Genomic DNA, 25,646 nt, shown 5'->3' with positions numbered 1-25,646 from the left:
TAATGTTCTTTTTGCACGCAGATAAATATTTGGTACCTACTTTTGCAACTAGGTAGGTTTGAAAAGAGAAAAATTAAATTTATGGGCAATAAATCAAATTCCGAAGTCATGGTTCATCATCATATGTGGAGCATTGCAAACCTTTGGGAGAGAGTCCAACTATAGTACCAGAGTCATTTCCGGAGAAAGGTACTTGCATATAGTTTGTGACTCATTTTTAAAATAGAATTAAAATTGAATTTTATTTTTATTACACTATGTATGGTATTGGGTTTTTTCAAAAACATGTATATCTTAATTTTAAAATTTTTCAAATTAAAATCGCTTCGCGCATGAAAATTCAAACTATGGTCACATTACGTAATTCATCAATTACCTATCAATAACACAGTAACAAACGTCATGTTATAAGTCGAATGCTTTTTTTCAAACTTGCATGCTTTCATTGCAACGAAAATGACCGGAAAAAAACGAAAGGTATTTATAGACAATGGCATGAATCTGTTTAGGGGACGGGGGATTTATAAAGTTGTGATAGCTTCCACTAAGTACCGGGCGGTTAGAAAAAAATCACGACGACAGCTACGTATGACATTAGAATGAAAAAGTTCAAACTTGATTCACGCAGTGCGAATTCGCGTTTTTTTTTAAATTACGAATTTAAACGCGAGTGCAGCTCGATCATGATTTTGTGGTAACTGGTGCGATATTTTTTTTACGTATTTATTCATTTTTGATCGTTGCATGCTGCATCGTTTTTGATAGGTAGTTTAATTTTTCAGGTGTGTAGTCGAGTGAATTTGAACTGAAATTGTAGTTTGTTCGGTAAAATCAGAATTTGAGCGTCTTAATTTTTTTAGAAAATTTATTTAAAGAATAAAAATAATTCCTCGTTAAATCCCCTACCAATCATTCAGAATCAGGGGAAATTAAAAATATCTTCTGTTCTTAATTTTTATAAGACTTGATGACATTTTTTCTGATATCATAGGGTCATTTTGGAATATTTGAATCAATTAAATTTGATTCGATGAAATTATTATTTGTATTCAATTAAACTGGCCAGGATTGGATTTTAATTTTTTTGTGGTGTTAAAGTACTTCAAATTTTTTATAGTAATTAATGCCAAAATACATAGTTTCTAGATTTGGTATGTATTTTTAAATGCCTGATAGATTTTTGACAAGAGTGAGATTTTTATGATTAGTCCGGATTTTTAAATGAGAAATGAAATATTTGTTGTAAGCATTTAAGTACCTACTTAATTATAATCACTTCAAAATTGAATGATGTTTTATGCATAATTATGCCTGAATTTTTTAACACACCTTGGAGGAGTTTTTTCATCTTGATTTCAAATCCTCAGGTCTTATATGGATATAGTTAATAGATACCTACTTTTTTTTTTAGCTACCTTTGTACATTACACTGTCGTCTCTCTGATCTTCGGACTAAACTAACAATAAGTTTGTTTCTTTTTTTCCTATTGTTTATACAGAACTTTGATAGGTATACTCGAATATCAGAGGGGTAATTTTACGTGAAAAAAAATGCCATTTCGAGATTCATCATCACTCCGCCGTAATAACAGAAATTGCTAGATAAGGAGGCCTTTAGCAATAATAACTCAGTACCACACGTGCTTTCGGAGTGTTTTTTCGCTGACTCGTGATGCGATTAGTTAAGGGAAGTAAGTGCTTTTGCAGCCACTTTCTACCGTGAAGATGGTACTTGGACGTGCAATAAACGCTAAAAACCGCGTTGTTGAATTTTGGTTTTTAAAAAAGAATTAACTAGTAGCACACATGCTACTCGATAACGTTTCAGTTCGAATCGAACGCAATAACGACGCTTAGCCGTATATTTCACACGAACGGGTTCATAAAAGTATAAAAATTCCTTTCCGAATTAATCCAACGCTTGAAGAACTCATCCCCAAAAAGCTAGAAGGCGTTAAGTGTCTAGTGAAAGCGATGCTTGACGTGTTCAGGGGATTAAAGAATTTGATCAAAGTCAGCCACATACACATAGATTCGCCGATTTTCCGATTACATTACAGCATCACCGTGCTCATTTTGACCGCCTTCAGTCTGATTGTGACCACTCGTCAATATGTTGGAAATCCTATCGACTGTATTCATACCAAAGATATACCAGAAGATGTGCTCAACACGTACTGCTGGATTCATTCTACCTATACTCTGAAATCAGCTTTCAAGAAGAAAGTTGGCGTTGAAGTTCCTTATCCTGGTGTTGACAATACTCACAATAGTAAGAATATTGCCGACGATAGGAAGACTTACGGATATTATCAATGGGTCTGCTTCTGCTTGTTCTTCCAGGTAATTTTAAAAATTGAATGAGTATAAGGTAGATGAATTATTATTGTGCATTAGGTACATTCCTATTTTGGAAAATGATTAACGAAAAGGTATAGGTACTTCAAGACGACACATTCCTCAAGCTAGAGAATTCAAATCTCCTCAAAACCGCCCCCCCTCCTTCCTGAGAGTTTGGAATACCCAACTACTCCTGTTACCTATTGGATGCAACTATAGGACTGTTTTTATCACTTCTTTTACGGGGTTACACTTATTTTCGAAAGTTGTAAGTCTATAACTTTTTTGATTCTTGCTTTGCTTACTTGAAAAATCCTCTTTTTGTTACAAAGTTTGCCAAACAATAAAATCCTGTTTTTTTACAAAATTTCTTAAAAGATTTTTTTTTTGTAAAATTTCATTTTTTTCAGTTTTTATGAAAATTTTTCGATATTTTTAAAATTTTCTTTTGGGGGCACTGCGTGCTCCCGCGTGCCTCAACAAGAAAGGCCTGGATGTAAGTAAATGTATGTACCTAATTCCTGTATCATTTTTAGTTATTTTTAAAAAAAATCGATTTCAATTATGTAATTTTGAAGCAGGGGGAATTCAATTTTATGTATGAAAACGACCCAAAGAAAAATTCAGGTTTTCATTTTTAAAACAGAAATTTTTCCAATTTTTCCTACTTGAACTGTTTTTATCAAATTTTCCACTTATTGTGCGATCTTTCCCAACTTTGGCCTGAAAAATATGTCACTTTTGAGAATTCTTCAACTGTAACTTCATTTTTCTAAACTTGAAAGAGAATTTTGCGAAGGTACTTCAGATGGAATGATTTGTCCCTAATCTTTTCGATGAGTCCGACCAATATATTGATGTTCTCAAAATACCCACAATCCCACGTTTAAGTAAAGTTTCTGGAGCAGAGGGTGGACTGCAAATTTACTGTATGTAAGTATAGGTAGTTTTGAAAAAATACTTAACGAGATTTAATTTTGAATTTTTCATTAGAACATGAAGTAATTTTCCAATTAGTTCCCTCGCAAAAATATGTTACCTATCTGTTATTGATGTTCTTTAAAACGGAACTAGAATTCCATAAACTGATTTTTAAAAATTGATCAATTCTTACTATACAGAAACCCACGTTTCGTCGTTTTGATTCCTAATTTTGATACCAGTGAGGAAAATAGGATTGAGAAGAGGGCGAATTTTTCAAAAACCACGAAAAATGGTTTGACACGAAGTACCAGGATAATCCGATCATCCCCCTCCCCGAGTGATCACTGATCACATTTATGAAAAAGTCTTTAATTAAATAGGAACACTTTTCTCACTCATGTCAGAAGTGATCTCAAAACGCAATTGTTACACCTGTTCAAACACATTTTTCCCCCAAAAAAGTACTCGTAGGTTATATCAAAATTGAGTTTCCATATGTACTCAAGTAAAAGGTATCTAAGATGCGACCAGAAATGTTATCTTTTGAATTACTTAAGTACCATAATAAGTACCTGGGTAACTGGTTATTTTTTTTATCAACTTACGCAATTTTTGTTCTATAGGTATTTTGAGCTATTTATTGTTTTTTCTTGAGTTCATGCTGTTCCCACAAGCTGTTCTTAAAAATATAGGTTTTTAGTCTCGTTCATGAGAAAATGGCCCAAAACTCCTACCTCGTAACAATGTTTTAGCAACAGTCTTGAGAATGTCAAAAGTTTTCAATTTTCAAGATTATTATTTTGATTTTTTGGGGGGGGAGGGGGGGTTTCTTATTTAGAAAAATCATGACCTTTTCAACACGTCTTTTCCTTGTTGAAGAAACTATATGAAATTACATAGGGACTAATGAAAACGCCAGAAGAAATAGTATTTTGAATTTTGAATACCTACATCAGTTTTAATTCATTTCACACAAGTGCTCAAAAATCTTCTCTTGGCAGCACCACCGATCTTCGATTGAAAATTCCACGAAGTCTTTGAAATTCGACGCATTTACTTTCCTTTCAAAATGAAAATATTAGCAGTACCTAAGGGTGTTTATGATAATCTAGCTAGCGTGGCGCAAAATTTTCAGCTTTCATGTTTCGTACAAGAACCTACTCGTATGCTGTTTTTTTTTTATAAGTGCTCTTTCACAAATTATATGAAAGATAAAAAAATCAGTAATGTTCATTTTCGTTGGTAAAATTACACGTTTGCCTGAAATGCAGTGAATAAACTTGAATATGGATAGCTCTTTAGAAAAGGCTGAGTATTTATAGCGTCTTTTTCACAATGCTGAAAACATGCATGAGTGCCGATTTGTTACTGTTTTTGTGAAATATCCTCAAAACCATAAATGGTTTTTTTTTCGGTTCTTTAATGATCCTTAAGATATCACGATATCTCTTTGAATTCAGAAATTGAAAATTTTATCGAATCGTGTTTGATCTGCATCGTCTGTTTCTTATACAAAAACCTGTTTGCGATGTCTGCAGTCTTACAAATCTTCGAGTAGGTATCCAATTACCAATTTCACATAAGCGTAATTTTTAGATACCTATACCTATAGTTTCTTTTCTTTCTCTCTCTTTTTTTTTTTTGGTTTAGACATATTGGAACGAGATCTACGTCTTCATATAGGTACCTATTGTAGTTTTTTTTTAAATTATTGGGCTATAAAATTATATTACCGCAAATATTTTAAGAAAATTATCATTTTCTCTGATAGGATAACTTTAATATTAAATAGCCATTATTGTAATGTTGAAAATCAGCTCTGCCAAACTTGGGCATTGGGCAATTGAATATAGGCTACTTCATGGCTGATGCAATTTTGAACTTGGTACTATTTTTATGTAGAAAATGTACTCGTAAAATGGAAAACGTGACTAATTATTGGCTATGAATAATTATCGAAAAAACATAAATACCTACATATGTATAAATAGCCCAGGAAGTGTGTTTTTTGTTCGGAATAAATGAAAATGTGTCGACAAAATTTGGTTTGTCTTGTTTCTAATGATCTTGTCATTTACAAATATAATGCATTAATTCATTTAAAAATAAGTCCAACATATGTTTCCATTACATCTCGAGAAATTATTACTTTTAGTTTTATATGACACGTTAAATTAAAGTTATTTATATGTCGTTGAAATAGAAAGAAAAATGCGTTTTAATTAAGTATTTAGCATTTATCACAACATAAAGTGAGAAACATTTCGTATGGCCACGTATGTGTGTAGTTACACCGCGTAATAACACACATCTCAAAATCAAGATTGTGTCGAGCATTGCACTTTTCTGGGGTTAAAAATAGTTAATAGGTACTTGATTTTTATTTCCAATTTCTGTCAGATGAATGAAAAGTTAAGGCTTTTGCTAGATATTTTACCTAGGTACCTATCTCTATCAATACTTTGGTGCCTAGAATTCAAGATGGGTACCTGTTGGAAACCATTGCAAGCTTGTGAATAATTACTCCACCTAAATACTACCTAGGTAGGTACCTACCTATTTCATTTCAAGTTGGGAAATTATATTTTTATCCTCTTCTCCAAATATGTACATGTACTCTCGATTAGAAAATTTTTTATTTCATTGAGGAAAACTGATCTTAAATTCTTGAAGTATTCAATTTCATAATCAGATTTGATTGCTGAAAATTCATAACATGAGTTTAGGAAACAAAATATATTTATATATTTTTTTTGTTGAAAATTGGAGATGAGATTCGAAAAAAAGATATAGCCCGGGGACCTCAAAAGGCTGTAGGAAAAATGTTGGGTCTCCAACTTGTACCATCACTGTTCTGGTGAGGTTTCAAATGTTCAAAATTTCCATCAGGTAAAAGTAAAAAAAAAAAAAGTTGTTTGTGATAATTGATAATTCCCCGAAAAAATACTTTTAAAAAGCAAAAAACCCGCCAAGCTAGAAAAAAACTGCAAAAGTTGGTCTTTAAAAAAAAAAACTAATAGATAAATGCACCTCAAAAAAAAAAAAAAACAGGAACCTTCTGCTGAAAAAATAATGTGATATCAAACTACCACTAAGCAATCAGTTGTTTTAAAAATCAATTTTTTTCTGTCTGGACATTGAAAAATTTTAGACGCATCAGTTTTAATGATGTACCTACTTTACAAAATCATATCAAAGTAAAAAGTGCTTGAAAATCATTGTAGCGTAGGATAGTAACACTCAAATCCATCAGGTATTGAAAATGAATTTGAAAACCGGGCCGAAAAGAAAGTTCCCACCAAGCTTGGCCCGGTTTTCAAATTCATTTTCAATACCTGATGGATTTGAGTGTTACTATCCTACGCTACAATGATTTTCAAGCACTTTTTACTTTGATATGATTTTGTAAAGTAGGTACATCATTAAAACTGATGCGTCTAAAATTTTTCAATGTCCAGACAGAAAAAAATTGATTTTTAAAACAACTGATTGCTTAGTGGTAGTTTGATATCACATTATTTTTTCAGCAGAAGGTTCCTGTTTTTTTTTTTTTTTTTGAGGTGCATTTATCTATTAGTTTTTTTTTTAAAGACCAACTTTTGCAGTTTTTTTCTAGCTTGGCGGGTTTTTTGCTTTTTAAAAGTATTTTTTCGGGGAATATCAGTCGTTTTTTTTGTTTTTGTTGAAATACTTATTTCCTTCTATCAGTTTTTTTTTAAAGACCAACCTTAAGCAGGTTTTTTTTCTAGCTTGGCGGGTTTTTTGCTTTTTAAAAGTATTTTTTCGGGGATATCAGTCGTTTTTTTAAAAATTATATTTGCCTACCCATTTTTATTTAAAGATTAACTTTTGTAGAAATTTTCTTAGATCAGTAGGTTTTTCTTCTTAAAAGTATTTTTTCAGAAGGATATCAGTTGTTTTTTTTTAATGAATAAAAATATATTTAAAAAAAACAACAATAATTCTGCATGATAGGGTATCAAATCTGTCATCTGTAACGGTAAGTACACTGGTGAATGGTATTATTTTTGTAATCAGTGATGAAAAACTGAAACTGGTTAAAAACTGAAACTGAAATGAAGAAATTGAAACTAACTACTCGCAAATAAAACTGAAAACTGAAAATGCAAAGATGCAAAACTAAAACTGAAAAAAAAACAAAACTAAGGGTGAAATTCTTGTGCAAGTCTTGTTTTTTGCCATCACAGTCAAGTCAAAACACCTTAAAAGCACCGACAGATAGAAAATTTTAAAAACCCCTCCATTCTCGTAATCCACAGCTTATAAATTATCTAATGATCCGCCAATAATATAGTTTCATCGAGCAAGTAATTTTGTTCATTTTCAGTAAACTCGATATTTAAGTGATTAGATATCACTATAGGCTCTGACATTACACTTAGTTATACTTTATACATACATCGAAAACTCGTTCGGTAAATTATTGATAATACTCACTCAATAGTCAATAGTCGATAATTCATCTTCAAACAGACGAATAATTTGGTGAAATTATCTAAATTTTATACTCTACGCGTGATAGTAAATTATACCACAACCATCGATGCGTATCATTGGAGGAAAAAATCAACAAGTAACTAGAAACGTACAAGATCATGTATTATGGTTACTGTACATAAAACAGAATGAGTCTGAAAATGAACAACTCGATGTATGTACATATTAGAATTGAAATAATGCTTGTTCAACGCTGAATTAGTTAGTAGTTACTCGCATTACAACTTGTCGACTCAATCAACGATGAGACAAATCATGTACATCACTACATCAGAAATCTAGCACTAGCTATTCGAACACAAATCAAAATGAAAAATGTCCAAAAATACACACTGCATTATTGCATACAACCAACTGATAATGAATTAATGATGTATAAATAATCGTACGAAAGCAGCAGTGATAACTGCTGAAACTCTATGATGAGGTAATTCGTGAGTCACAACGAATTAAATACTCAGTTCAAAATGGAATAAAAGCTCTTCGTATGAATAGATAGATTTCACTTGTTGACAAATGTATTGGACCATTTCATCGTTCATATTGTACATCCACAAATTGCCTCTGATCACTTTGGCCAATTGTCTATTTAGTAAAGGTATCAGATGAACTGAAAAGTGAAAACCGAGCAAAACTGTACATCATCTTGAAAGGTTACTTCTGTTTGCGATCTTCTTGTTTAGTTTGTGTGGCGATTCCTCAATATTAAGCTTTTTTGTCATTTTTCTTTGATTCTTGCTCTGTGAAAAAAAACAAACAAACACGAATTAGCTGAAAAAATTCACCTGCATCTTTTTGTAGCTAACAGATTGGGATGATAAAGCTTTCAAAATGTCAGCTTGTTCTTAGATTACTCACCGGAATCAAGGCTATTTTGTAGTTAGATAGATTTAACAAACATGATATGTTTCAAACTAGCCTGAAAATAGAAGAAACAAAGAAGGGTTAGAATGTGTTAGGGATAAGGACACTTCAAAACATCACTTACATAACAGATTTCAAGTTTCAGTGATCTTTACGATCCAGACTTGAAGAACTGATACGTAAGAGTACATTATTCCATACAGTGGAATACAAGAATTTGAGAAAATAATCATTAATCAATATAACACTTACGACATCTTTTAGAGGTATTTCTTTCAAACCGCAGGAACTGAAGTTAAGCTCTCCGTTCTTTATTCTGTCGTTCAAATTATTAGTAGCAACCATTTTTTAATACTTTTAAGTACGATTATTAAACTAAAAATCAGTAATCACGATTCATGAAGGAATACACTTCTTATCACTGTTTACTATTTCAGTTCGTTAGGGGGGGGGGACTTCGTCCCCCCCATACCCCCCCTTGGGCTTCGCCCAAACTGCTTTCTACTCCTTTTATATTTATCTCCACCACCTCCACCGGTGCCGCCGTAGTTAAATCGGTAAAATAACCACCGGAAACTTTCCGTTGACAGGGCTACAGCCTCTTCAAATGAACGGATTTACTTGAAATTTTGTATAGAGGTAGTGTAAGTCATGTAGATGACCCTTTTTTACACTTCAACTAAAAATTTTTATTTTGTTTCTTCTATTCCACTACTTTCTCATCTCAGTCACTGAAAAATTATGAAGCTAATTTCCGTTGTCAGGGCTACAGCCTCTCCTAATGAACCGATTTGCTTGAAATTTTGCACATTGATAGTGAATATGATGTAGATTGTGCTTTTCTACTGTACCACGAAAAATTTTCATTTTGGGGGTGTTTTTGGAGGGAGAGAAATTTTCAAATTGAGAAAAAGTGGGTCAAAAATAATTTTTTTTAAAAATTGACGTTGTATTTAGAAATAACTCGTAAATTTACACCAGTGTACAAAATTTTACTTGAATTGGTTCAGTAGTTTTTTGTTGACACGAAGATTTGTGATTTCAAAAATTACCCCAAAATGCCAACTTTGGGTACTCCAATCTACATAATTTTTTACCGTAGAAAGTTTGTAAACATACCAAATTAAAGCTCTCGTTGATGCCAACAACATATCAAAAAATCAGAATCGTACGTTTTTTTATTCGCGAGAAATTGAACATCGAAAATACGCTTAGTTGTTCAGAGAATGTAAGCAGTAAGTGGCCGGACTGTCATCACGTTTGTATTATTGTTATTGTTTGTTGTTTTTTTTGTGTGCGTTTTTTTTTCTAGCTTGGCGGGGCAGTCCGACCGGACTGCTTGATTTATCATTACTATACTAGGGGGCTTCGCCCCCTAGGTCGCTCCGCGACCTCGGCCCCCAGCTCGCGCACTCGCTTCGCTCGTGCTGCTCGCCCTGGCCCTCGCTTCGCTCAGGTCTCTCGCCCCTTCGGGGCTCGCTTTTTTGACAACTCAACTCATGCCCCTGCTCCTAAATGCAAATCAGTTGAAATGTGTCAATAGCAAATTCTACTCTGGTTCTAAAGTACAATGTTTAAAAAATTCAAGTTTGAACAATATTCTTATCAATTTCTATACAATGAATTAACGACATTTTTTTTCTCAAAAAACTTACATGTATTCACTTCAGATTTATACTTGGGGTGTTGAATTACTCTGGCATACTTACTGACTTGATAATTATCATCATTTTTTAAGAGTAAAATTTCTAAAATTCTACATATATGTGAAATTGTGTAAAAAAATGTTTGAAATTCTTGTAAAATGATGGCATAAAATGAGTAGGTAGTGAGTATGCTGGAGTAATTCAATCCTATTAAATGGAAATCTGAGGTAGGATAGTCAAATTTGTATCCCAAGTATAGAAACCCTACCAGTGGTGGCTTAGCTAAGGGAGGGACGTGACTTGAGCCCCCCCCCCCAGTGAAAATTAGAAATAATGCACGCAATAATGAACCGTTTTTTCAACCCATTTTTTTCAACAAATTTTCACTCTCACTTCACTTGAGCAGTAATTGCACCTTCATTTCCATACAAATTATCATACATTACGAAGGGTTTCCATTACATTACCTCTAATTTCGATTTTTCATACCTAAAAATATGGTTTTGCCCTCTTTTTGAGAAAATTCTGGCTACACAGTACTGAACCCTTCTCCATCTTCACTTTAACTTTTTTACAAACAATGTTCCACTAAACATTTAAATTTGTGCTGTTGAAATAAAATCCTAACCCAAAAATGATCTCAAGTGTAGAACCTCCTCTCCTTATTATTTTAACAGACAACACATTCCAGTTTTGAAAAAATAAAATACTACAGCAATGAATGTAACTCGCAACACAACAACATCATTCCCTCCTCAACACCCCTTCTCTGTAAACACGCCCACATAGCAACGTTCTGAGTGTATTGTTGTCGGTGTGCATTGTAATACGCGCATTTATACACAATAGAGAAAGTGTTTTTTCAATTTTTTCGGCCCTTAATTTGAAAAATTCCGATTTTTTTTTCTTGATGACATATCTACACGTCAAAAGGAACGTTTGAAAAAAAAAATTGTGGAAATCGGTTCGATAGAAAAGGCTGGCGAACTCTATCAAGGTTTCTACTCGAAATTCTATTGTTTAAACACAATAGAAAACGTGTTTTTTCAATTTTTTCGGCCCTTAATTTCAAAATTTTCGATTTTTTTTTCTTGATGACATATCTACACGTCAAAAGAAACGTTTTAAAAAAAAATTTGTTGAAATCGGTTCAGTAGAAAAGGCTGGCGGACTCTATCAAGGATTCCTTCAAACATCTTTTAATATATAAGGATGACCATTTAAATGTACTCGTATTGAAACAGTTTTTGAATTTTTTTTATCTTTCCAGGAGTTTTGCATAACTTACAAAAATAATATGATTTGGGACTTATTCCAAACTTGTACAATATAGTTAACCTAAAAAAATGAAAGAATGTCAAAAATGGCTTTCTTACTTCCAAGTGGATAGTTATAATGTGACCCATTATCACCACATAATTATATTTTTGATTCAACTTTTTTTTGATTTTCAATGTAAATTCCAAAAATTTGAAATCCCGGTAGAAAAGTGATGGTACTTATAAGATCGGAGACCCCAAAATGTTTTCCCACTGTCTTTTGAGGTCTCCTACAACTTTTTTTCAAATCTCACCTCTAATTTTCAAAAAAAAAAAAAAAAAAAAGATGGTCCACCCTAGTATTTGTTTGTTTTTGTGAAATATTTTTAAAAAAAGAATCAATTTAGGCTATGGTACTAATTCATATTTCGTTTTCTCTCGTCTAAATTGCCCCTCCCAAAACTACGGAAAATTTTAAATTAAATTGAAGAATAATTAATTAAAACGTCAATAATTTAAGAACCAAAATTAAAATCATGCTTTCAAAGAATTTTATCAGCTTTATTTCTATAAATAGTTAGGTTTTGTCCTACTCGCCAGCAGCTTCAAAGAGAAAAAGGTACATGATTATTGATTTGATCTATTCATAATCAAATTTGAGCAGCTCAGGCTTGGCCAATTTTCTGATCTGATCACCAGATCAAATCCTTTATTTTCCTTGGAATTTGAAATTTTGTTGTATTCAACAAGTGGACAATTTTTAGATAATTGAATTGCTCAGGAGCTTACTTACAAAATTGAGTTCATCACGTTACTTCATTCATTAACCTTTTACCCCTTTGCTCTTCCGATAGGTACCTACTCTCTAAATATGGCAATACATTTATCAGATGTTTTCAAAGAAATGTACGAAATCATTGCTTTCAACGATCGTTTCATCTCATATATTCCTCGCAAACTATGGTTTAAAAGCCTAAAATCAAGCAACGAGTACAAATACCCAAACTCAACTTACTGTATGCGTTGTATATTGTACCTATAGTTTACAGTCATTCGATTGTTGATAGGTCTATGGCAACAAACAAACAATATTTAAAACATTTCGAAAAATCTGGCTCGTGTTCACGTTTCGATATTAATACAGCTTTTTAACTATTCAATGCGTGTAGTTGATTTATACTTACTTATCTACATTGAAAAACAGCAATTGATCAGCCAGGCAATGTATCAGTACCTAGCATACGTTTTTATTCCAATTAATAACTAACGGAGAGGAATAGACTTTCTTGATTATATTCCTATGTGATTTTAGCGGTACAAGACTTCTCAATGACAATTTTTAAAACATTAGTTCATCTTTTGAGAAGAAAATTCGCGTACAAAATTATGTAGTTTGAGATTTATAGGTATATATATACCTATTAAAAATGATACAATACCTACCTACTTACAATTAGGTAAGGGTAAGAAAAAATATGACAGAGCTGCATACTATGCAGACACGTAAAAAAAATAGGTACATACCTTCCTAGGTAGGTAACTGGACAATTTGAAAAATGTCATCATCACATAGAATACGTTAGATTGAATTCATTTTCTTTCGTTTCGAATTTTAATTATTTCGTCTTATAAAATATCTAGTCAAATTACGAGTGTAAGATGCAGCATATAATAAACCATACTTATAAATGATTTAAAAGTTCAGCCACAGATTCCTAGAGAACTTTTAAAGCGGCAATTTCAAACAACTGAAACAATTTTAAGCTCACGTTCTTCGTCGTAGAATCTATCTCTTATTCAAATTCCATCTCTTTATTTCGGTTCATCTTTCTACGTAGATACCTGTTCGCTCGTAAATAAAAATATAACGGAATAAAATCACCAAATCCGTGACAAGGCCGCACGTAAAGATTATATCGAGCTAAGCGTCACGTTTTTATCAGTGAAGATACGAAGAATGCATTTTTATAAATCCTCAAAAGAAGCAAGTGAGCGACTAGCATGCCACATAAATCATTTTTGATTTAAAAATAGCCCGCGTTGTGCTGTGCTCCGTTGCATTTTCAAAGCGATTTAATTTTAAGAACTTTTTGATGTATCAACTTAATGGGCTCTTCAACACGTTTGTAATTTGTTAGTACTTCACCATTTTTTCCGGTATGATTTTTTTTTTTTACAGATTAGGTAGGTACTGGCTAAATTGAAAGAACATAACTAACCAATTGATTTCATATGCAAAATATAGATCTCCATAAGTTGAAAATTTTTCCATCGAAAAATACACATGGAAATTAATAATCTGCGAGTGGTTTCAATTTTTTTTTACTTATCAAATGAAAATCATTTTTCATTCTCGAAAAAAATTTTAACACGTTGTCAAATGTCTAAACTACATATCAAATCCATATGAATGATTTGCTTTGATGCAAATTACTTTTATTAATAGTACATATTATTTGGCGTTTAGCCCATCGATCAATTGCCATGTTCTTGCATTGAACTGAAGTAGGTAACTCTTTTTTTTTTCGTCGAGACGTCGAATGAATCATTATTACGACAAATTCTTGGGAAAAATTATATGACTGTCGTTAAAAATACGATTGAATTTGAATCGATTCGCGAAAAAATTGTCTAGACAAACTTATGTAATCGTCCAGCATACGACATATGGAGTAATTAGCCCCCCCCCCCCAAATGATCGAGAATGTGAAATTTTTCTTAGGACGTCCACTTCAAGAAAAAAATGACCTAAAGGATCGGGGGAGGGGTGCAATTTCTTCATATATAATACGCCGAACTATTAAATGCTTGCAATAATGATGGTACTTGGTAGGTAGTAGGTACCTACCTATATAAAAAACACAAATTCGTTTTGTATTCATAGAAGATGAGCTAAACTATTGCAGTATATGGTGAGAAGCAGAAGGTGGCTAACCCACACACACGCATCAGTCTATATGAATTATTCGTAAATTTTACCGCGATTCTGACTCCATGAAAATGTTTTTAGTGATACTATTTAGGGACGGTCATAAAACGAACAGCTCATCTGCCGCTTCCTGGTGGACTAGTTTTTAAAAAATAACACCAATTCGTATTTTCGTATGTACGATGAATTCCATTATTTATATTAGGTATACAATATACATGTAATTGAATTCGTATCCTGATGATTCTTACAATTGAGTGTGTATTTTGAAATCAATATAGTCCTTTGGCTAGGACTGTTGTGACCAAATTAACTATTAAGATTTCGAAAATCTTCGATTTGAATTTTATTCGTCTTGTTGAAGTGAGAACGATATGAAATAATAACAACGATTAAGACGCATAATTAATTTATATGTTTATCTTAACATTTTTATACTGCTGTAAATCTTCCAAACAGTTAAATTTTTTTAAATACCTTTTAATTTCACGTACCGCTTTATTCTCATAGTTTACTACCTAAATATTTTCTCCCAAAACATATCCGACAAAAAATTAACCCAGTGGGGTTTCCATTATGATACGAGTAGTGTTTTTAATTTACTGAAAAATATGACTCCTTCCAAATTTTTTAATGGGTAATTTCTTCGTTCGTAAATTTTATTTCATTACACCTTTCTTAAGAAGCTTTGCGGCAGACCATTTTAATTGAGAGCTTCTTAAAATTAAGAATATCTTTCCGAATTGTGAAGTACTTACCTAGACAAATGCGTAGTTAATGTCATTTTTTACCTCTTCTATCTTTGGCTACGATAAATTCAATTATAAGTATATTTACGTGTATTAAAAATTTGAAACGGTAGCTCTATATTTTTCATATTCAATATGAAGTATGATTTCCTACACGACCTTTTGGAGGCGATGTTCAGTTTCTTTGAGGTTCCAAAAATGACGAATTTTCTAAAGCATTTTCTTTCAGTTCGATCGGACCTGTTTGCTTTTTTTCCAAACTTGGAATTTCTAAAAAATCATCATTCAAATTCTAAAATTTTGAAACGGAAAAAATCAAACTCTTCACATAAAAAACATAGGTAGTGTTTTCAGCAATCAAAATACGAATTTTTGAAAACTTTTCGCATCATCGAGCGCTTGGGCTAAGCAATTTGTTTCTCTTTTGCAAAATAAAAAATTCCATGTTTCAGGCTTCTAAGAATTGAAAAGAGGAAACGAGATTTTTTTATCTCGTGATAGGTTATATAAGAATATACCTACCTATTCTAATGTCAACTGGCAGAATTGTTTTCTCATCTTTCATTTTATTAGGCAAAATTGGTATTTTTTTCTCATATTAGTCGATAAATTTTCGATTGCACACTCTCCTCCCCTCCCCTCCCCTCCCCCCAACAAAACCTTCAGTTGTATCCCTGGTGAAGGGGGTGATTTCATTCCTCAAAACATAATTATGTACCCTCACATACGATAGAAATGTTACCAGAATTTAGTAGGTAAATAATATAGCCAAACTGAGAGAAATCCATTTAAATCAATAAATCAAAATTCTCTGACAAACCTATAAATAAAAATTCAAAAGAAAAAACTATCAATTCAACGAATCCATACCGACATTGAACATTTCTTTTAGTTTAGATGAATGAAATTTTAATTTAAACAATTTTTTTCTCGTTAACTCAAATAGGATGAAGAAATCACCAGATTACGTGACGTAAGCACCCAAGTACGAGTAATTAGAAATCAAACGAAAAAATCAAACATAAGGTTACCTACTGGAATCATATTCTTGGTGACGTTATTAGGAATGCCCATATCCATAAATCATGTGACACATCTTTCACACATATTAACCTAATATTCTCTTTGCTTCGGTGGGTCTGATTTTTTGGCATTAAATAATTGAAAAATTTGGCATTATTTCAGTAAAACAGTAATAGTTATGTTTTCAAATACCTTTGCTGAAAATTGTAAAACGAAAATTTAAACAGTAATTGATTTATTGCATTTTAATTAGTGACAAGTTTGTAATCGCAGATCGCGTGTATTTTGGATGATGTGTTAACGTTAACTTTTATCATCTGTCTTTTTGGATTTACTTCATGCGTAATAATTGCATGCTAGAAGGATAGTTTGTTCCCTGGGGAGAGAATGTGTGCGCAGGGTTCGTACCAAAATAGGTACCTACTAGGTACCTCATCAAATGTTCTCCTTTTCTCGTTTTCATGATAATGTCAACAATCATTTGAGAAGTTTTTATCATCGACTAAGTAAGGGCTACTACGAGTTCACAGCAGAAGATAATGTATTTCTACCCACTTCTTCAAGTCATAGAAAAAATACGTTTTTAAGATATTTACTTCCAAGTTTTTTTATTTATTTTTTTGTCCATGTTTAAATGGACTGAAACATGAATTGGCTACTTAGTATTCTAAAATCCAACAAATAAACTGGAAAATCAACTACCTACTTAATTTTATAATTGCTGAAAAGTTTTCCTAAGAGACAAAATAAAACGAATGCATACTTTTAGGAACTTACTTCCTCTTCGTCTACCTACCTAATTGCTCCATGAATGTCTAAGTTTAATTCTCTAGGTAGATTTTTTCTTGTACCAAATTATCTATGTTCTATATCATAGATAGGCTTATTTTAATTTACAGGCGATTTTATTTTATGCTCCACGATGGCTATGGAAACACTGGGAAGGTGGAAAAATACACGCGTTGATGTTGGATATGGATGTTGGAATTTGTACAGAAGCTGAAAAAAATCAAAAAAAGAAAATTCTACTCAACTACCTTTGGGAAAATTTAAGATATCATAACTGGTGGGCCTACAGATACTACTTATGTGAATTATTGGCATTTTTAAATGTAGTTGGTAAGCTAAAAATAATTTTTTCAATTTCTATCTATTTGTTAACGAATTTTCAACAAATTCAAGGGGAATAAGATTCAGCTGAAAATTTTTCATGTAGGCAAATCTAAGAAAGTTTTTGAATACTTTCTTAACTGAGGCACCTACTCGTTGAACATAGTAGAATTATACCTGTCTATTTTATAATCAATCGTTTACCTATTTAAAAAGCAAATGAAAAGTTGACGGGAAAAACGCAAAGGATTGTCGCAAAATTTCTAAGAAAAAAACATTGATTTTTATATGTTTTGATAAGGTTTCTTTTTGCTCTGGTAATGAAATGTTCGAAAAAGATCGGTGATTTAGGTGCGCTGCATTGTTTACATGTCTACACTTACCCGTTTTAAAATTTGAATTTACATTTTGAAGATTCTTGATCAATTTTTGGAAGCAATTGTAGGTATACTCGTAGTAGGTCTAGGTACCTACGCACTTTAAAATTACCCATAAATAGGCAGACATTTTTAGGCAATGAATATTTTAGATCTACGTACCTATATGAATTAAGACGTATACGAGTAGATTTTTATTGCTTGTAAGTAATTTATTTAAAATATCGTTGCAGGTCAAATGTTTTTAATGAATAGATTTTTCGACGGAGCTTTCCTTTCATTTGGTATCGAAGTGATATCATTTATGCAGACTGACCAAGAAGACCGAATCGACCCAATGATATATATTTTTCCTAGAATGACCAAATGTACTTTTTTCAAATTTGGTCCCTCTGGCGAAGTGGAACGTCACGATGCAGTGTGCATTTTGCCATTGAATGTGGTCAACGAAAAGATTTACATATTCCTATGGTTTTGGTTCTTGTTTCTTGGTTCCATCACCTTATGTGTTCTATTTTACAGGTTAGTAGATTTGTGTTCTTTTTGTGCTTTTATTGTTCTATTAATTTAATGGGTGAAAAAAATTCGAACTCGGAATGATTTTAATCGTTCAAGTTTAATCTACCTATAATCTATTTACTTACCTACCTACCTCGATTGGCACCATACGATTACGAGTAGGTATAATTACTAATATTATTATCTCAACTTCTATTCCTTAAATAGATACTTATCTTTTTCATTTCGATTAATAATCCATTTCTCAAAAAATTGAAGTACATAAAAAATCTCGCTGTGTAAGTGATAGGTATTTTCTTGTTAAGAAAACGCTAAATTAAGACCAACAACATATTGAACCTTGTACAGGTAATTCAATTAACTTAGCAGGTCTAATCCGCAGTACTAAGTGTTCTGGTGACATTTATTCTTTATCGTATATTACTTTTATTTTAATCTCATATCTCGTGCATTTTATTTGACTCGAATTTATGATGACTATGCGCGCTATTCTTTTCATTCGTGTTGCGGTCAAACAGGCTCAATGGAACCTCAAAAAATCACAGTTGTTCGATGTTTCCTCACAAGGGAGGTATCCCAACTGGCACAACATTTTTTGAATCGGACAAAAAGGAATCTACAGAAGATCCTAAAATGCGCTACCAGCCCAAATTTAGGCGCTGAAATTCATTTTTCGATTTTTGGAAAATTAATTTTAAAAAAATTCAAATTTGAGTCAAAAATATTAAAAAATTCAAACGTTACCAAAATAGCAGGGAAAACCGAAATTCGGTTTATAGGTATTAGGTACCCTGTTTTCGACGTCCATAGTTGTTGATCAATCAGATTGTCGAATTCTCTAAAATTCGGCATCTATAAGCTCGTATTTAGGTATCAGGTTTGTGAACCATTCAATCGATTTTTGGGCCCATATTTTCAAAATTACTGTGCCATGCTGTAAAAATCCAACATTTTCTCTAGTGATTATTTTTGAAAATAAAAAATGAAAATTTTTATTGTTTGCAAACACGTAAACTAAAAAGGCTGAAATTTGGTTTGTACTCTATTTTCCCTCTTTCAAATCGATAAATCGATTGGTGATGGTTTTGAATCGTTGTAGAGCCTCCAGCAAATTTTCAGATTCTCCGGTTTTCGAAAAAACGCTGTAAGTGAACAGAGTAGAGTAAAAATGAAATTCAGCATTAATAAACTCTGATTTATAGATACCATCTTTGCGATCCATTCGATCAATGCGTTCGCGAGCAATGATTTTTTTCAAAAATTATCACCGGAGAAAAAGTTTTTTCCCCTCAAAAATTGAAGCATCCGAAAATCCACTGGCGACAGTCTTGAACGGTTCAAAACCATCACCAACTTACCCGAAAATCAAAAATGAGGTACAAACAAAATTTCTGTTTTCTGGAACAATCGAAAAATGAATTTCAGTGCCTGAAATTTAAGCTTGAGGTGTATTTTGAGATCCTCTGTAGGGCAAAAAACTGTATCAAAAGTTTAATAATAATAACATTCTGTCCATCAAAATTTTTTGAAAATAAAATTGAAAAAACTTCACATGAGTTGAAAAATTAAGGTTTATTGTATGTATGTGCATAATATGTAGCTGGTAATTTTCATGTTTTTTTTTTTTTGGTCGGTCCTTCTCCAATAATTCTCTAATTGATACCAATAGCCCACATTAAAATTCAGAAATGAACTTTATCTTTACTTAGGTACCTACTTTTAAATCCAGAATAGTTAACCAGTTTTAATCATTGTTCTAATTTTACAGGATAATCATCATAATAAGTCCTCGTATGAGAGTGTACTTATTTCGGATACGATTTAGGCTCGTCCAAAGAGACGCAGTCAGCTCCATAGTAAGAAGATCCAAATTAGGAGATTGGTTTTTATTCTACATGCTTGGCGAAAATATTGATTCGGTGATATTTCGGGACGTAATGCATGATTTAGCATCCAGACTCAACACTCAGCATTACAAAATCGGCTACATAGATACCTGACATTCGCCTTGGCGTTACTAACAATAAGTGACGCCATTATTCATAGGATAAGGTAAATATACAGAATACTCCTTCGTGAATAATCATCTTCGGGTAGCTTGAAGCCTAATTAAGAGGATGGTATGAATTGAAACATGACTTATTATCACACGATTTTAAAGAGATTTGCCTAATTTCTATGCGATGATTGAATCAGTGCCGGTTTTAAAGGGGGGATTTGGGTGATAATCCCCCCCCCCCTCAAGAGGCCAGTGTTTTGGAAAAAATTTTGATGCTATAAAGTGGGAATTTTCCAAGCATTTTTGCGCTCTTGTTTCACTGAGATGGATGCCAATTACAAACCGATGTTCATTTTTTTTCATCTTTTTTGCGAAGAAGAAGCCTTCTTTTTCTTCTCAAGCCCATATTATAGGTATATTCGTACACGATTTACTTTGAATAATACTTTGCGGCCAAATTTCAGTCACTGAGGTCCCTCCTTTTTAAAAATTAAATAAATAAATTACATATTTATTCAGTGGCGTGGCCAGGGAGTGAAGGGGGCCATTGTCCTCCCTTGCGAACGAAAATTTGAAATAAAACATGCAAAAGTGAACGTTTTTTTTTGTTGTTCGGACCCATTTTTTCTAAAAATTTTCGCTCTCGCTTCGCTCGAGCAGTAATTTTGCCTTCATTTTCATAATTCACTACACATCACGATAGGTTTCCAGAAAATGACTCTTAATTTCGATTTTTCATGCCTAAAAATCTGGTTTTGCCTACTTCTTGAGGAAATTCTGACTATGCCACTGTATTTATTTGATTTCTGCTCTCCGAGAAGCTTAATTTTACCCCCTCCCCACCCACCCACCCACCCAAAAAAATGAGACGGCAAAATTGTCTTGTTCTGACCCAACTATCCCTCTCCAAGGAAAAATCCTGGCACCGGCACTGGATTGAATTATATGAAAGTTGGTAGATGTACATTTTTAAACCACGTGGTTGAAACCATTTTCTTACTTATTTCATCTTTTTGCGAATCGATTTATAATGGGCATAAAAAGTAACCGCCAACGTTTTCAAAAACAAGAAATTTGATTAATTTGCTTCTAACTTTCATCACAAAGAATTTTGCTAGACTTTTTTTTTCATTTCACTTTAGAAACTGTGAGATGATTACTTAGTAGGATTTTTTTAACGTGACACGTGTCCACTTACATTCTACATGTAAACCATATGGTTTTTGAGTAAACATTCAGCGATTCTTTGATTAAATTCCGACTTTTTGAAAAAAAAAAATTACTTCTGTTCATCAACTGCCACAGACAAGCTAAATATCGGTTCTCTTTGTGGCGCACGCGAGCATATCCGTTCAGTTCAGTCATTTTGCAAATATTGTTTATTTTTGGCATCTCTGTAGAATAAAGTAACGTTTGTTGAAAGCACGAGATTCGAGATTTCGGATACCTACATGAGTACTTACTTACCATAGAGAGAGGAGCAAAAAGTAGAAAGAATAGAGAAAAAATTCCCTTTTGCGTGATATAAGTATTTATCATCAAGCGCCTAGTATTTTTTGATGTTGTCCTTTTTTCATCTCATTAGTCTTTCTTGATAAAACAAATTCTCTACATCTTTATTTTAAAAGCGTTTTATACCGAGACTGTTGCGTACCTACCCAAATAAAATACATGCAAAAATTACACGTTAATAAATAAACCTATTTTGTAGAATATTTGTAGATATGCAGAACATTAGTGTAGGCATTTTAATATACATAACTACCTATTTTACAAGTTGAATGGTACTGTTACAATGGAAAAATTCTGCCAAATTACCTACATTCATATGTATTATAATTTTTCACTTGATAGTAAAATAACAAGACGTTGAAATCTATTATTAGTTGAAAACATAAAAACATACAATGTTGTAACGAACAAACAGCGTGTGTCAAGTCGATAAATATGTCACAAAAAAATCTGGCACTATGGACATACTGGAGAACAATAAATTGCCATTATATGCAACTGTCACTGCCACTTTTGCGAAACTCAAAATAAACTCGGAGACGGCGTGCAGCTACTTAAATGCTACAAATAGCGTGTACTTTTACCTAAAAAATATATCTACTCAATCTTTCATATCATCAAAGATTCTTTGATGATATGATAGATTTTATCTATGTCAATGAGTACCTATTGAAAATTTCCGTTTTCTCAATGTCATTTCTGAAGTTTTTTAACGTGCAATTTTGTGTCTGGAAAGAAAATTTGAACTACACGGCATCATTAAGAAACTCAATAAATTCTGTCCAAAGTAGGTGACTATTTTTATGCTACTATGTACCTAAGTACTTTTTCTTATCATCCAAGACCAATCGTTGGTTATTCGTTTAAAACAAACATCAGCGATTTAAAATGCCACTATATAAACATTTTTATTTGCCAGCTCAAATAAATCGTCGTTTTCAGCCACACAGTATTTACTCGTATTTATCACAAATTTCGACCCGCGAGTTACCACATAGAAATTTGTCAATTTTCATTGTTTTATGTTAAGAAAACTTTACACTCGTAAAATATAGGTACCTACATTCTTTTCATCAAACGATATAAATTTACCGAATATTTACCTACGTTTTCGATTTCAATATAGGAATGCTTTATCACATTACAGGCTCCTGTCTTTATGTTGAGTATATGACGCCAAAGTATAATAACTGTAAAGACAAAAAGAGCAACATTGTTGAAAAGGTCTATTTTTATAACAAAGCATTCACCAATTTTTAATATTAAATCGTGCGTTGGAAAGTAATTTAACTTTTTTTTTTGGCTTATGTAAGAATAGCTTTGATTGTTGGGATTTTAATGAAGAATGAATATGAGATTTAACAGATGTTTTGATGAGATTGTAAATGAAAGCGGAAGGTGTTATACTGAATGGGTTTGGAACCACGCCACTGAAGTCCGTCACAATCTAGGGAAAGGGACTGCGCGGAGAATACCTTAATGGTCCACCGTCGAGACAAACTAACAAAGGTTGCTCACTGTAAAAGAATCCGGTTTTTTTGGGCAATAACTTTGAAGAAAACATGAATTCATGTCATTTTCTCATTCATATTTTTTACAAAATGTATATTTTGTAAAATCGTCATTTTCTCAAAAGTTTTGAGGATTTAAATAATTTTAGTGTCAAGTACATATTATAAAGAGAATGAAATTTCTTTTATTAGGAAGAAAAAAAATTATAGGGTCGGCAAGATGAGAAATACTCTAAATCTATTTCTTAATTTACCTCATAGTCCATCTCACTGGCAAGTTTTCTCCTAAGCAGTTTTCAACTCAAAGTTGTATCAATGGAAAGAGGATGGAATTTGATTCCTCATACCTATAGTATTAAAAAAAATGATGGGGTACACGAGATGGATTCTGAGGAAAAATTGAACTCCTGCAATTATCTACTTGGAATTTTTTTCATCCATTCTTCTGCAATTATTGCCAAGTGCAATGTTATTGCAGTTAGGTTCTGAGATATTAGAGAATTTTCAATCATTCAATAATAAGGCTCAAAGTGTTCTAATTTTATAACTATCGATATCAAAAATCAAATTTATTAAAGCACCTAATTCAAGATTAAAAAAAAAATCAATATCTGTGGGTTTTTAAGACTTGAGAGTATAGTTGGGTTCAGAAAAAATGACTTGAGTAACTTATCGTCATCAGCATAGTATTTTTAGTGCCCTTGGTACATAATTATAGAACTTATTCATTCAAAATTGTTTAAATGTGTAAAATTGATTGTAATGATTCAAAATCGATCTCTGACATTTTATAATTATTTTCTTGTTTTTTTTTCGTTTTTTTTTCAGACAACTGGAGAACTGGACGCGCTCAAAAATCTAAGTTTATGAAGACTGCAAGAAAACTTTCACATATCATCCTTACTACATGTACATTATATACATAGTAATAATTTCGAGTGTGATTTTTTCTTCTTGACAGATTTAACATTTTTGGGGAATGCTTTCCAAGCATCTTCAGAAAGACAACATTCCACAAAACCCACACAATACCTTTACTTACTTTTCATTTCACCATGAAAAACGATCTCATTTTGAAGTTAGGTATCTATAATCATTTAAATGTGGGGAAAATTGTTATTTTTGTCATACCTAAATATGTCACTATGCATTTATGTGTTCAAATACTCATCATTTCATTTATGTAATCAAATTTTTATACTACATTTGTATGAAAAAATTTTAGAATCATTAAAAAAAGGTTACCTACCTATGTAAATTATCATAGAATAATTAGCATATTAAACACAATAATAGAAGCTACTGAATACTGATGGGTTTAAATTTTTATTGTGTTGATTAACGAGCCATTTTTTTAAATGGTGAATTTTATTATTTTACAACTTTGGTTTTTTATTTCTATGTATTTTCTTGCTTGTGGTATTTTGAATATTTGTTTATTTTTCATGCAAGGAGAAGTATGAAATATATAAAAAGGAAAATTTCGAAACTTCATTTATTATAGATAACTTTTTGAATTATAATTTGTCAAAGCCAACATCATCAATTCATCAGTAGTTTATAGAATAATTAAAATTTCAGTGAAAACAAATTTTTCTTAGTTTACAGATTCGAACTGATTAGATACCTATTAAAGTTTTAGATAGGCAACTCAAATGCTTGTATGCATCATCTGTTGCTTTTATGCACTTTCTGTAAATAAGTAAACAGCTATAAGATTATTCCTCATGATTGTACCTACCTATCAAATAGGTACCTATGCAATCTGCCCGTCAGGAGTGCTATAAACAAATGAAAATAATATAAAATTAGAAAATTTAAAATTGTGTTGTAAAGCATGATTTCTTAAAAAAAACTAAAAATTTATTGATAGGCAGCTAAGCGCATTAGTTTTTAAAATTGATACGAGAAAAACATTGAAGTAGTAGTCCTTTAGAAAAACATTCCATGGGAAAATACAGTGTTACAGTTTCTAGTTTTTGCAGTTGTACGAGTAGAATACCTATTTCAATGACTTTTCGTACCAAATGAGAAGCTGATAATTTTCTTTCAATTACCTATCATTGATGGATTGATATGGGAAAAAATGAAAAAAAATCACTTGTCATTTCTGCATATGAGCAGTCATTAATCAACACCTGAAAAGTACATTATATAAAAGTGAAAAAATACCTCATACTAAGCAGAATTGGAAAGCCAGCCAAAAGTCGAAAGCAGGTGATTTTTTCCGCTGAAATTCAGGTCAGCTATCTCCTTCTCCACCTGAAACCTATTCCAGACAAATTTTTTTGGCTGTTCTATCAGTTTTCTTTTAAATTTTTACTCTGCAAGTTGAAAAAAATAATCCCCCCCCCAAAAAAAAAACT

The 25,646-nt window shown here is 32.1% G+C and overlaps 1 protein-coding gene and 1 long non-coding RNA gene across 4 annotated transcripts; one reads left to right on the top strand and one right to left on the bottom strand.

The window, feature by feature from the left end:
- Positions 1 to 532: 532 nt before the first annotated feature.
- Positions 533 to 24,593, top strand: LOC135831734 (innexin shaking-B-like). Of its 3 annotated transcripts, none has more exons than XM_065344435.1 (6): positions 533 to 701; positions 1,500 to 2,343; positions 17,152 to 17,371; positions 17,973 to 18,261; positions 20,027 to 20,310; positions 24,109 to 24,593. In XM_065344435.1, exons 2-5 carry the CDS (start codon positions 1,975 to 1,977, stop codon positions 20,256 to 20,258), a joined length of 1,110 nt encoding a protein of 369 aa, XP_065200507.1. In that variant the 5' UTR covers positions 533 to 701; positions 1,500 to 1,974; the 3' UTR covers positions 20,259 to 20,310; positions 24,109 to 24,593. The 3 variants fall into 3 exon arrangements, with proteins under 3 accessions (XP_065200507.1, XP_065200506.1, XP_065200505.1); XM_065344434.1 differs by having other exon boundaries at positions 533 to 765; XM_065344433.1 differs by having other exon boundaries at positions 533 to 782.
- LOC135831735 (uncharacterized) lies at positions 7,864 to 9,554 on the bottom strand. The gene is made up of 3 exons (XR_010556222.1): positions 8,899 to 9,554; positions 8,641 to 8,701; positions 7,864 to 8,522 (listed from the first exon to the last, which is right to left on the bottom strand). It is a non-coding gene; the product is annotated as an uncharacterized LOC135831735 (long non-coding RNA).
- Positions 24,594 to 25,646: the final 1,053 nt, after the last annotated feature.

The sequence above is a fragment of the Planococcus citri genome, chromosome 1, assembly GCF_950023065.1.
Source record: "Planococcus citri chromosome 1, ihPlaCitr1.1, whole genome shotgun sequence".
Classification (NCBI taxonomy): domain Eukaryota; kingdom Metazoa; phylum Arthropoda; class Insecta; order Hemiptera; family Pseudococcidae; genus Planococcus; species Planococcus citri.
Note: the sequence above shows the minus strand (reverse complement) of the source record. Positions and strands in the feature narration are given on the sequence as shown.

What these genes read in the sequence shown, in the direction of transcription:
- LOC135831734 (XM_065344435.1), top strand. Translation starts at nt 1,975, where the DNA reads ATGCTTGACGTGTTCAGGGGATTAAAGAATTTGATCAAAGTCAGCCAC. An exon ending in GCTTCTGCTTGTTCTTCCAG is followed by an intron (nt 2,344 to 17,151) that starts GTAATTTTAAAA and finishes TTTAATTTACAG; the next exon opens with GCGATTTTATTTTATGCTCC. An exon ending in TTATGTGTTCTATTTTACAG is followed by an intron (nt 18,262 to 20,026) that starts GTTAGTAGATTT and finishes CTAATTTTACAG; the next exon opens with GATAATCATCATAATAAGTC.